The sequence below is a fragment of the Blastocystis sp. subtype 4 genome (genome assembly GCF_000743755.1).
Source record: "Blastocystis sp. subtype 4 strain WR1 chromosome Unknown seqid_0296, whole genome shotgun sequence".
Classification (NCBI taxonomy): Eukaryota; class Bigyra; order Opalinata; family Blastocystidae; genus Blastocystis; species Blastocystis sp. subtype 4.
This window is the reverse complement of record NW_014569251.1, coordinates 1-12,293: the sequence shown is the minus strand read 5'-3', so window position 1 is coordinate 12,293 and position 12,293 is coordinate 1. Positions and strand designations below refer to the sequence as shown.

The 12,293-nt window shown below is 37.9% G+C and overlaps 7 protein-coding genes across 7 annotated transcripts; 3 read left to right on the top strand and 4 right to left on the bottom strand.

The window, feature by feature from the left end:
- Positions 1-465: 465 nt before the first annotated feature.
- Positions 466-1,865, top strand: JH06_4570 (hypothetical protein; the record flags this gene model as incomplete). Its single annotated transcript, XM_014670297.1, has 4 exons — positions 466-688; positions 718-975; positions 1,006-1,074; positions 1,105-1,865. 4 exons carry the CDS (start codon positions 466-468, stop codon positions 1,863-1,865), a joined length of 1,311 nt encoding a protein of 436 aa, XP_014525783.1.
- A 634-nt stretch (positions 1,866-2,499) lies between these two features.
- Positions 2,500-2,815, bottom strand: JH06_4569 (hypothetical protein; the record flags this gene model as incomplete). The annotated part of the gene is made up of 2 exons (XM_014670296.1): positions 2,500-2,663; positions 2,695-2,815. The coding sequence occupies 2 exons, from the start codon at positions 2,813-2,815 to the stop codon at positions 2,500-2,502; spliced, it is 285 nt and encodes a 94-aa protein (XP_014525782.1).
- Positions 2,816-2,927: 112 nt separating this feature from the next.
- JH06_4568 (inactive ubiquitin carboxyl-terminal hydrolase 54-like protein) lies at positions 2,928-4,384 on the bottom strand (the record flags this gene model as incomplete). The annotated part of the gene is made up of 9 exons (XM_014670295.1): positions 2,928-2,981; positions 3,011-3,199; positions 3,229-3,768; positions 3,798-3,866; positions 3,896-4,015; positions 4,047-4,102; positions 4,132-4,195; positions 4,225-4,319; positions 4,345-4,384. 9 exons carry the CDS (start codon positions 4,382-4,384, stop codon positions 2,928-2,930), a joined length of 1,227 nt encoding a protein of 408 aa, XP_014525781.1.
- Positions 4,385-4,814: 430 nt separating this feature from the next.
- Positions 4,815-7,458, top strand: JH06_4567 (hypothetical protein; the record flags this gene model as incomplete). The annotated part of the gene is made up of 11 exons (XM_014670294.1): positions 4,815-4,863; positions 4,893-4,999; positions 5,025-5,110; positions 5,140-5,189; positions 5,220-5,331; positions 5,362-5,510; positions 5,541-5,605; positions 5,636-6,119; positions 6,150-6,914; positions 6,944-7,247; positions 7,278-7,458. The coding sequence occupies 11 exons, from the start codon at positions 4,815-4,817 to the stop codon at positions 7,456-7,458; spliced, it is 2,352 nt and encodes a 783-aa protein (XP_014525780.1).
- Positions 7,459-8,311: 853 nt separating this feature from the next.
- Positions 8,312-10,291, bottom strand: JH06_5041 (beta-catenin-like protein 1; the record flags this gene model as incomplete). Its single annotated transcript, XM_014670293.1, has 12 exons — positions 8,312-8,446; positions 8,487-8,606; positions 8,637-8,735; positions 8,766-8,864; positions 8,896-9,096; positions 9,126-9,155; positions 9,246-9,414; positions 9,454-9,581; positions 9,611-9,683; positions 9,714-9,881; positions 9,912-10,018; positions 10,196-10,291. 12 exons carry the CDS (start codon positions 10,289-10,291, stop codon positions 8,312-8,314), a joined length of 1,425 nt encoding a protein of 474 aa, XP_014525779.1.
- Positions 10,292-10,380: 89 nt separating this feature from the next.
- Positions 10,381-11,592, top strand: JH06_5042 (transaldolase; the record flags this gene model as incomplete). The annotated part of the gene is made up of 6 exons (XM_014670292.1): positions 10,381-10,496; positions 10,558-10,591; positions 10,623-10,777; positions 10,809-11,253; positions 11,284-11,374; positions 11,405-11,592. The coding sequence occupies 6 exons, from the start codon at positions 10,381-10,383 to the stop codon at positions 11,590-11,592; spliced, it is 1,029 nt and encodes a 342-aa protein (XP_014525778.1).
- Positions 11,551-12,153, bottom strand: JH06_5839 (60S ribosomal protein L20; the record flags this gene model as incomplete). The annotated part of the gene is made up of 3 exons (XM_014670291.1): positions 11,551-11,892; positions 11,928-12,107; positions 12,130-12,153. 3 exons carry the CDS (start codon positions 12,151-12,153, stop codon positions 11,551-11,553), a joined length of 546 nt encoding a protein of 181 aa, XP_014525777.1.
- Positions 12,154-12,293: the final 140 nt, after the last annotated feature.

Below are 12,293 nucleotides of genomic sequence, written 5' to 3'. Positions count from 1 at the left end.
TACCTTCACCAAAAGAGCAATGTAAATGTTGTCACTCTTAGGAGCCTCACGACTCTTGTGTCCGCATTTGCGACCTCCAGCAATCAAGTCAATACCCTACACACAGATTACCTCACAAAAACTCTCCAAATGGACTCATCAACAATTATCAAGCAATATTACCATTATTCAAGTCGTAAACCTTCAAATAGTGAGAGGAGTGATGAGAAGAGAAATTGGTTTGCCCCATCTCTGTCCGATGAAATATTAGCAACTTCCTTCATTATCCAGGGGATATATTTTGGCGTTTCATTCTTGATCATTGTTATGCGATTTCTCAACAGATAGAAATAGTATGCGTATTCCAAATTTCATACTAATGATAAAACCATAGGCTCTCGAAATTGAACATTCGAAACAGTATAATCATTTCTTGGTCGAAGGCGATTCCTTCCATTTGTAAGAATATATAGAGTAGAGTTCTAAATGGAGGTAAATGGTTATCGGATTGTAACAATTGCTGTTTTTCTCTCCTTCTTTTTATTTGCTTATGAAATGGGAGAATTTAGGAATTATGCAATGAGTGCATTACGTGATAACGTGGAAAGAGAAAGAGGAGTAATGCTCTGGAATCAAACGAGTGTTGTTAAGAAGAGAATGCAGAAGAAATGGAAGCAAGAAACTGGTTCTTCCTTGTATTATGCGAATAGTAGTGCTTGTGTTGGATGTTGAATGTAGACACATCCAATACTAATATAATCACCAATAGTCATAGAAATAAGCTAAATGCTTATGAGAGACATCTATTACAGATGGAAGCCCTTCGGAATGAGTTTCTAGAGCAGTTAAAGACACGACAGCAATCACCTATTGATGATGACCCATCTCCCAATGGATATGTGATCTATTACCCTATCAAAGCTGGATTAGGTAACTCAATCCAGGCCATTGCTGAAGCAGTTTTAGTATCGATACTAACTGGTCGTCACTTCTATTGTAGGTAATTGTGGTTGTTGTGATAAATAGTGTATGATTATCAAATCTTTGACCAATATTTCGATCTTCCCTTTAAATATCACCAGTATCCCAACAACAGTACGAATATGTACATTTGCTTAGAAATAGGTTTCTTAACAAAAGAGAGTATTCTTATTGAGGGTTCATGTACCGTTCTTCCTTCAGTGATCCTTTCTTCAAGTAAAGAATATATTATTTTCCGTTCTACATGTCGTATCCTTGATTACGTTGTGTTCAATGAACAGTTTTCTAGTTTTTTGCGAGGACATGGATTTGTGATTAAGGAATCATATACTCCTGAGGAAGTGAAGAAAGTGCTTCGGTATTTCCTATACAATCAGGTTATTGCGGTAAAGCAATTTGTCTTGGATGAAGTGAATCGCATCAAGAATGAGACTGAGTGGGATAAGTATTATGTTCTGGGTCTTCAGATTCGAACAGCTCGTATGCCCAAAGATGTTCCTGGATTCTTTATTCAACGTGATGATGTGAAATTCTTTGAGATGAGAGCGAATGAGTTGACAACCGAGTTGGAGTCCAAACAGTCAAAACCTGTTCGATGGTTCATTGCATGCGATAATGCACAAGAGAAGGAATTATTGCGGATTCGGAATTCCAATCGAGTTTTCAATACACGTTGTTTAATTGCTCATTCTTCTACAGTTATGCATAGTTCAGAACGGACAAGTAGTATGTTGTGTACTCTGGTGGACAATTATCTGTTGTCGTCTGCAAATTATGCTTTAGTGACAGTGAAGAGTACGTATGGCGTTCTTGCACTAGCACGTAATTATGATATGCCTAGAGAGACTATCCGTTATGGTGCGTGGAATGCCTATCGAAAGAAACGAAGAGGTCGTTCGATTTGAAGGTTATTTGTTCAAAATAGTGATAATAACAAACAAATCATTTCAATTCTGGTTCCGTACTGACAATTCCCTTTAAGCTCTCTACTGCAACAGGTTTGTATCGAGGAATCGCAGGCAACATACTTGGATTCTTGGATCGCTGTACAGATAGAGGAATAGGTTGTGCAATCTCTTCCTATGCATCACCTCTCATCCAAAAGAAGACTTCAACCCGTTGTTTCTTCCGTTCCATTTGCTCCTGCATCTCCCAAAGAATGGGCTCGCTTTCGTTGACTTGACAAATTGACTTCTTCACCTTACAGTAAAAATCATAATGAATCGGTACCCGTTGTCTTTCTTCCAATAGCCGTTTCCTAGTTTCGGATTTGTCACTTTCTCTTAAAACTGCCAAAATCTCATTATTAGCATGATCATTTCAAATATACATGCGTCTCTGTAGATATATGGGGGTCAGGACGCGGAGGGAAAAAGAATGGGAGTGAATCCCCTCTACAGTCAACTGAAACAGATAAAGTATACGTTGATGAAGCCTGAATGGGGGTAATCCGCTGAAACGATGTATTTGGAAATGCTATGAGCTAATACGTGTAAAGCAAACGAACTATAAGTTTCAATATCAGAAATTAAATGTTCTTTACTGTACTGACAGAGCTGCGAAAGAGGACTTACAGACTCCTAAACAGTCAGCAACAACAGAATAACATCCTACAACAGCAGATATAATCTCTTTAAGTGTTACATTTGGTCTCATAATCATCTGAGCTTCTTCACACGCATCTCGGCCAATCGACTGAATAACTACAATTCAATCGATTTAACAACACTCTACATTCTTTAACTAAATCGGTTAGTGAATTCAATGCAATCCTTGATACTCCCTCAAAGTCATTCTTCTTTAACAGCTCCGCGATAATCTTGTTTAGTACATCATCAACAGGGTTTTTCTGCATGTTTCAAACTAAAATGGAGCTTGACAATGAATAAGGAGATTTGGATAGAATATGGGAAATGGAGAATTAGAGTCATTTTCTGGAAACAAAGGAATAGATAAGATACACAAGATTACGGTAATGGATTGTTACAGTTTGGACATGTCAAGACATCAGGAGCAACAATCTGAATCATCAAGGATAATTGTATACTACGATAACTTTGTTACAGCTTGGACATTGAACTTGGAATCGGTCCTCACCTTCAGAAGTGAAGAGCTTTTGAAAGAAGTTAATCGCTGAACTAAAGGAAAACCGTTCTTCTTGTTCATCAGAGACTGAAGAACCTAGTTGTTCATCTACAATCCAATCTTCATAGTTCATCTCGATGGAGTCTTGTCGTTCCTACGATTATGACCTATTAGTTTCAGTACTTTGGAAAATACCAGCAAAACAGGTAACGAATTGGTTTCGATGCAATACTGGATCATGGCTCCAGTACTAAAGAAGAATTGTTTATTGCCATCACTATATTCAACCCATGCGGACTGATCTCCTTTGGAGTTTTCATGGGAGATGCATGTGTAGTGATATCCACGATAACACACAATTGACTGGAGAGTAATTTCATCAGATGAAGTTTCCGTGATACAGGTGAGGAGATTAAAAAGTACACATTCAGGTTGCGATGGCGTTGTATAGATGCAGCTAATAACAGCAATCGGAGGATAATTAGAAATCCAATCATGTACTTCAAATCGAGAATTGGGATGATGCTTGTCACATGTTAGACGTTTCTCTCGTCTGTTTCGTTCTTGTTGCTTTTTGATAAGAGACAGAATTCCTGGTGTTTCCCAATCTTCAGAAGAAAACTGATAGATTGTCAAAGGAAAATGCCAGAGGAATTCCTGCGAATCCAGTTGATTATCACAGACTGGACAGGTTGCAGTTATTTGCTGAGTCCATGCAAATAACTATATAAGAACAAGTGTGTACTAAGTACATTATGGGCGATGCACAAAGAATGAGCATCTGCCTCACAGGCCGAATGTAGTAACTCCATAATATCTTCCTACAATTTATTTCAGATGAAATCATTACATAAGCCTCAATTGCATCACCCATTTCGTTAACATTGATGTGGTGTTGTGATAATAGGGCTTGACGGATCGAGAGAGGAGAGAGCATCGAATCGGGAGTTCGTAACTCTTGTTCAATTACCTATGGATGCGAAAGAATCACCAATATATACTTTTAATGAGCATATGATACAACTACAATCAAAACTATCACTTTCAGAGGAGAGTACTAGATGAACAATCAAATATCACAAATACTTGGAGAATGCAATATTTTGGTATTACGAACACTATACCGAAACTCTGGTTGATGAAAAAGAGCCTATGGATATCAGCAATCCATAGAATTACTTGCAAGACGGCGTTAATGAAACAGTTGTTCGAGTCTAGATCGTTTTTGAACCCTTTGTACATTTGTAGTAACGTCAACGACTCTTCGTCACCATCTATATCCCATGAACAATATGATACATATCTCGTGTAAAACAAAAGAAACACCAATACCACCCATAGATTATCAACAAACACTCCTAGTCAGTAATAAAGTTTAAATATAGTGCCATTATGATTTACAGCAAGTCCGTCTTATCGGGCATCTCTCCAGTGCGCTTCATCTCATTAAGCTGCAATGTTACCCCTATTCATTCCAATAGTACCATGTTAATAGCACGTCTCTTTCCATACTGTTTCAGAACCGAATTCATGCCATAGAAGCCAGCACACAGAACTCCAGTAGTGATAAAGAAATTGATAACCTTCTAAATACTATTTCTCTTCTTTCCTATTTCCTACCATTTCCAGTCCACTTCAAATGAATTACGATGATTTCTACCAAAAAGCAACGTGAGGGCAAGAATCCATAATAACCGTGGATTTCGTATCATGGGATTGTCATGAATCGTCAATTATCCTGGATTATCTATTGTTTACAATAAGAAACGATGCCTATCTTAGCAGATTACTTCATTGTCGTCTCTGTACCAATAGATGGTAAGAATATCTTATCCTCCGTGATCGAGAAGAGGAAAACATCGAAAAGGATGGAGTGGAACCAACAATTCTTTTCAGATACCCAGAGAAGGATCATAAGAAGCATCGTTTCCCAGAAAACGCACCCTTTGTTCAAGTTGAGAATGGAGGGTTATGCATAGTTTTGCTTCCCAGAAGGAGCTAGAATCGAGTACAAGAAGAAAGAAGCACGTAAACCCTTCTTCTTTACCTTCTGTTTCACTGTTGAGTAAGGATTTCCTAATCGGTCAATAGTAGGGATGGATCACGGAGCTATGGAACAACTCTCTATTACTTCGAGCCTCTTAGTTCGTGTCTTTAACAAATTTGATGTTTAGAAATTAACGGGGAGAAACGTATGAACAGTGAAGGAAAGCAACTCTTCGTGCCAAAAGCACTCTGTCTTCTATCTCATCAGCCCATGTTTTCTGCCTTTGCTGTGTTTTTGCGGTAATAATGGTTCTCTTTCATTACACAAAGTGAGCTGTACCGAAATACAATTACAGTGACTGAAGATGAGCTTGCAGAAGATGGTGTCGCTCGTATTCGAAGTTCTTCTTTCAATTCTAAGCTTCGCAAGGGTTCTACATGTAATATAGTGGATGATTCAATGATTTCTCCATGTCCAGGTACCTCATCTCTTTTTCTCTTCCTTTTAGTGGAACGTCAGATTCGTTACTTTATCGACTTCTGTCCCTCTCTGGATCCTTCCTTGCAGGTGAATGTATCTTTCATTAGAACATCTTAATTATAGCTTGTGGTCTTCCAGAAACTGATTGAAATCATGATCCCTCCTCAGCATTGTCTTCCATTCACAGATCGTCTTTGCTTCGAGTCAGTTCTTAATAGTCTATCTGCCAAGAATATACTCAAGGTTATAGCCGCTCTCCTCCAGGAACGTCGTGTACTTCTGGTGTCCTCTCAAATGGATACACTGACTCTCTGTGCTGCTGCTTTTGTATCATTGCTTTATCCCTTCAAATGGATGCATCCATTGGTTCCTCTACTTCCGACAGCCCTTATCGAGTATCTAGAAGCTCCTACTCCTTATTTGATGGGTGTTCAGACTCGTGTATATGAAACAGACGAGTGTCAGGCGGCTATCGAGGATGTGATTGTGGTCCAGTTGGACTATGATAAAGTGATGATTCCTAAATCAGTCAAGACAGAATTATTCCCCAAACAGTTCTGTAAGAAGATGGAGAAGTATTTCCAATCGCATATTCCTCCTCCAGCTAGTAGGTTCTATTTTGGAATTCCATAAATAGCTCGTATATTGTATTGTGATGAAATGAATCCACTCAAAGCGAAGTATCTTGTATTTGAAGTCATGTTTGGACCAGGCAGATTAGGTATCAAGATGAAGAGTCGCAAACAATGCTTATCTGAGAATGAAGAGAAGATTGAGGTGGTGTATTTGGAGAATGTGCCTGATGAAGACATTAGTATTGTGGGCCCTGGTAAGCGAGTACCTCTATTGCGTCGTGAGCCTGTGATTCTTGCAGTAAATGGAAAGTCAGTCACAGGAATGGGTCTTAAACAGGTTGTTCAGATACTAGGTGATGCAGTACGGCCTCTGACACTGCGTCTCCAGATTGGTACAGCTCCATCAACACCTGCTACCAATCTCTATTCATCCATTCGCATGTCTAATGATCTGTCGCCTCTAGCAGAAGTTCCTGGAAGTGATTCTTCTTCAGACTCACCTGTTGTGGAGAAGGAGGAGATTCTTCCTTCTTCACCCTTGGAGCTGTCACTTGATGACTCCATTCTGTCACCTGTAGCCTCACTGCGTCGTAGTTTATCACCTCGGAATCTGTCACCTCAAGACACGGAAGGTCGTGTAGTTCGAAGGTACTATCGTGAACGAAGTTATCGCGTGAGCAGTGCTGAGAGTGAGTTGCAGGAGGAGCCATCAACAGACTCCCAAGAAGATGAGACTGAGGAAAAACAAGCTGTATTTGTGGAACATATGCGAGCCTTCTTCCTGTTAGAGATGTGTGAATTGCTTGATGGGTATGAAGAGTACATTCGTAGGAGCTAATGGTTGAATTCATTCTAGGTATGGAAGAAGGAATTGATCCTGATGAAGTATTCAACATCAAATCCTTCCTCAAACATGTGGATGAAGACTCCAAACCATTCTTGAAGAGTGTCTGTCGTACACAACTGTTCAGTCATTTCATTCATGATGCTTATGAATATGATGATGATTATGAAGTTCGTGTGTTCACTGAAGCCATGAAGTTGAAACATGAGTTAGGTGATGTCTTTGAACCCTACATCATCTCTGCATTGTCACCTGAACATTGGATGAAACATGAAGTCAATGTAACTCCTTGTGACCTTCGTGGTCTTCCTGAGGGGTAGATTTGAGAGGGAGAATTGAGATATAGATGGGAAGGCACAGTATTTGTTCGAGATCCTGAGGTATTCCCTACATTGGATCCGAATTTGTTTGGCGAGCCAATGAAACGAATGAAGGTTGATCTCAAGAATGGAGACACATCATTGATTCCAGAAGATGTGAAAGCATTGAAGAAGGAATGGAAAATGAAGATGAAATCCAAGAAGTAAGCCTGTATATGAGCTTGTTTGTTAAGAGACATCTATAGGTTCACGGGGATTAGGCGATATGAAGTAACAACCTATAAACTTGAGTCTACACTAATATTGCTATTAATCCATACGGTATCTGTTGAGATATAATTTGTTATGGTAAGATTCTAGACTAATTGTTGATTAGTAGTAAGACTGTATTAATGATATCAGAGTTGTATTTGTTTTCTTATCTGTGATTCCATCAATAGATAAGTGATATATAAGTTGTTCTTAGTCCTCTACTGGTTTGATTTGAATAATGGTGATATTGGATTCTACTACATATAATGTATGTTTCTGAGTTGTATAGTAACAAACAGCTGAAATATCAAAAGAGTATTACACAGTTAAAGTACCTTATTCTTCAGCTTCCTCTGCAGCATCATTATTTCTATGGATTTGGTTTTCTCTAGGAAAGGTATCAGGGATAAAGGTATTAATCTTAGCAGCAAGACATTTGATAATCCCAGAACGATGCCAGTCTATACCAATGGTCTTAAGCCAATCCCACATAGCATCACAATGTTGTTGTTCTGTCATTCCTAGCTTCTTCAACATCAAGAACTTTCCAATAAGTTGATGAGTTGTAGTGATCTTATCAGGGCAGTTATTTAGTATTTTAACTGTCTTATCCTTAATTCCAGGGATCGAAGCCAATTCAGTAATATTTGTTTGAAGTACAAAGGCAGTACGAGTTTCTACTGAAATATCTCTTGCTGTATAATTGAATTTGGGATGTTCAATCATAATAATATAATGGCGGGAAGCATTCAACTCGATCTTAACTGAATTATTCAGTATTCAAGTTGAAACTCATAGACTATCCAGTTCACATTATAATGATTTCTATCAAACAAACAATCCATGATAACTTCAAATCACATCCTTGTTCATACAACTTTCTCTCAAGATGCCACTTACAACAACTATCCTTCATAAGTTTCTTCAGCAATTCAATTGCACTCTATCTTTCATATTCATCAATACAATCTCACTTCATATACATGAACACCCAAATCTAGTTTCTTCTCTAAACGTTTCTCTTCTTCACTTATTCCTTCCTCTTCTTCTTCTTTGTTAGGAATAAACTCTCCTTTCGCTTCCAATTCATCAAAGTGTTTCTTCTACAATTAACTCACTTCAAACATAACTACTTGACTTCTCAGACTCATCACAATCTCAACAATCACATCACAGTATTCATAATCATTTTCATGGAACTTCTTCAGGACTCGTTTCACTGGAATTGAACCCTAACTCTCATACTCTTCCTTCACATTCACCCATGGTAATTGAAGAAGTCGATTCAGAATACTCAGAATGTGATTCTCAAACTCCAACTTATCAGAATCTGTTTGAGTCTTCCAACCACTTCCATTGTTCTATCTCTCAATCTTCATCCTCATTACTCACTTTACCCAGAAGACTACGAAACAGATACTTCAATCCTCCTTTGTCAATCACTTCTTCACTCTCTCGATCTTCTCCATTGCTTACCAAATAGTCAATAGCTTTGAATGCAGCCATACGAGCATATTTGTGTTTACGAATTGGAATCAACAACAGATCCAGTACTTCCTTCTCATGAACGATTGGACGTACTTTCGGAGATTGCTACTTTCAATCCATATATCATCACGTACCAATAACATACACAACACATTGAATAGATTCTCAATCAATTCTCGTTCTGTTGCTGTTTCAGGATCTCGACTTCTCCATCGAGACAATAAGACAAGAAAACGATCCAAGATCTCCTAAACATAACAACTCTCAATCAAACTCACTGGATTCTCACTCAATGAATCAACTCCTTCACTATCTCCTGCCAAACGGAATAATAACTCACTACAATCCAAACACACCTCATCATATGACTCCACTTCCAAGTGTCTCAATAGTGCTTCAAATAGTCCATTCTTCCAATAACTCCTTATCATTCTATCATTCATCATATTATTAGTCTCTTACTCAGGATGAACTTCAACCACATTTGTTAGACTCATCACACTTGCTTCTAAACCCTCTTCTTCTATCAATGAACCACGATTCAACCGATTCAAATTGCTTATCAACACTTTTGGAACTTCCTTATCCCTCTACTCTCAAACACATATTCAATACTTACAATGACATCAATCAGTTGAATTGCATCTCCTTGAACATCTTTCACAATTGTACTGTCATCTGTCAACTCTTCTCTATACTCAAATATTCTACAATAACTCTACAATAACTTTGTTGTTTCAATTACAATCAAGATATTATCATGACAAAGAAGAAATAGAAGTGTATCCACAAAGTCTAGTTTCACTAACAAAGGATAACACTTTGGTTCTGTTCCAAATACACTACATCGTTTTATCTCTTCATGTAGTTTATATTCACTTTCTTCAAATCTAGTTCAGACTCATAAACTCATAACAAACTTTGAAGGATCTGAAGAATACTTCAATCGAAGTCTTTGATTTGTATTGATTGCCTTCTCAAGTTCTAATAACTCTGCTTTCACTCCACTCAAATCTAAACGAGGAACCTATTTTTCATTCTATTGATTCTATTCAAACATCCAATTTATCAGCTTCTTCTAACATTCTTTCAAGCTCTTCTTTTGAGAACTCACTCAAACCACTTTCATCAAGATCAATATCATCATATTCACTAACTCATTATCAATTCAATTCAATCAAAACTACTCTTCTTCAATATCTACTCGCTTTCTTTCCTTATCTTCCAATATATCTTCTCTTTCTCGTTTCTCATTATCTCGATTCTTCGAATTTAAAATGTTATCAAAGATATCATCCATTATGATTTGTCAGTTGGAGACAAATAGAAACAGAATCAAAACGGGATTCTGGTTTTCATTCATATTTCATTCTATTTGATTTCAATCGAATGTCAAATCAACTGGAACGTTTGTCTGAAGTAACGAAAGTGGTAGCAGATACGGGAGACTTTGAATCGATTCGTGCTTTCCAACCTGTTGATGCTACTACAAATCCGAGTTTGATGTATTTGATTTGATAGAAGAATGATTAATAGTCTGAAAGCTTCTCTTCAACCAGAGTATAGTTGTCTTGTTAGTCGTGCTATTGAGTATGGTAAAGTAGATAGAATGAATAAGATTAATAGAATAGGAACATGAAAAGGAAGACAAGAAGAAGTTATTAGAAGTTGTGTTGGATAAGTTGAATGTGTTGTTTGGTAAGGCAATTCTGGATGTTGTTCCTGGTTTGGTATCAACAGAAGTTGATGCTCGTTTGAGTTTTGATAAAGAGAAGATGGTTACTAAGTGTGGTTTGGTTGTAGTAAATGAAGGATAGAGCTCGTACATTAATCAAGATGTATGAAGAAGAAGGTATTTCAAAGGAACGTATTTTGATAAAGTTGGCAAGTACTTGGGAGGGTTTGGAAGCTGCTCGTATTCTGGAAAGTGAAGGAATTCATTGTAATTTGACTTTGATGTTCTCGTTCTGTCAAGCAGTAGTTGCAGCTCAAGTGAAAGCAACTCTGATTTCTCCTTTTGTGGGTCGTATTCGAGACTGGTATATGAAGAAGGAAGGTCGCACAGAAGCATATCCAGCCTTAGAAGATCCTGGTGTGAAGAGTGTTCGTAGGATCTATGGATACTACAAGAAGAATGGAATTCAAACAATTGTTATGGGTGCTTCTTTCCGTTCTGTTGAAGAAGTGTTGGGTTTGGCTGGTTGTGACAAGTTGACAATTGCTCCTACTTTGTTACATCAATTGAAGGATGCCAAGGAAGAAGTGAGTCAAGAGAGATGGAATGAATTGTAGCTTCCTTATCCTGTAATGAACAATGAGACTTGTCCTTGTGAGGAAGACTATTTTGAGTTGGATGAGAGTAGTTTCCGTTGGTTATTGAATGGTAGATATGAGAGTGTTGTATAATGAATAGAGGATCCAATGGCTACAGAACTCCTTTCAGATGGTATTCGTCGCTTTGCTATGGATACAAAGAAACTGGAAAGTATCATTCTGGAGAAGTTATCACTTCTTTGTTTCAAGAAACAACATACAGTGCCGTTCATATTCCATTCCTCTTTATCCACGGAAAGTACAAGGTTTCTTAGCCAGGAACGTTGACTTGAACTTCTTTGACTCAGCACGATACTGACGATGAGGAAGAGCAAACTTCAGATTCTCATGAGTATACATCACATTCTGATGTCTTCTCAACTCTTCATTATCAANCACAGCAGTCTTGATGATTTGGATAGAACGATCACGAGCACGATGAGTTCCAGCCATCTCCTGATAACACTGCTTCACAGCACCCAACAAAGTCGTATCACGATACTCCTTATACATGTTATGAGTTCCAGAACGAGAATTGTAACGCAACCAAATTCCATAGTTCTTCACTTCAACTCCTTTCTCATGAATCTACACACAACTCAAACTCAACACAAACCACTCACTTCATTCACAGCCAAAATCTCACCAGTTCCACTCTTCATCTTCTCAAGTCTGTGCATGAAATACCAGTAACGAGACTTTGCAGTCACAGGATTAGGAGCAAATAATCTCATTCGGTAAATCTCAGGCTCAGGATCATTCTCAGTTGGAAGACGACGACCAACAACGTGATAATAGTGAATCTACAAGGACTTTAACCAATACAAACTTTAACACATAATTATTCATTTAAAAGATTCAATAGATACATACAGGCATTCTAGTCAAAGACAAGACGAATGGCACAGATAATTGGTGAAATACGAAACAGAACACGGCGGAATGTGAAGGCAGAATTCATACACAATCTTTATATTATACATATCACA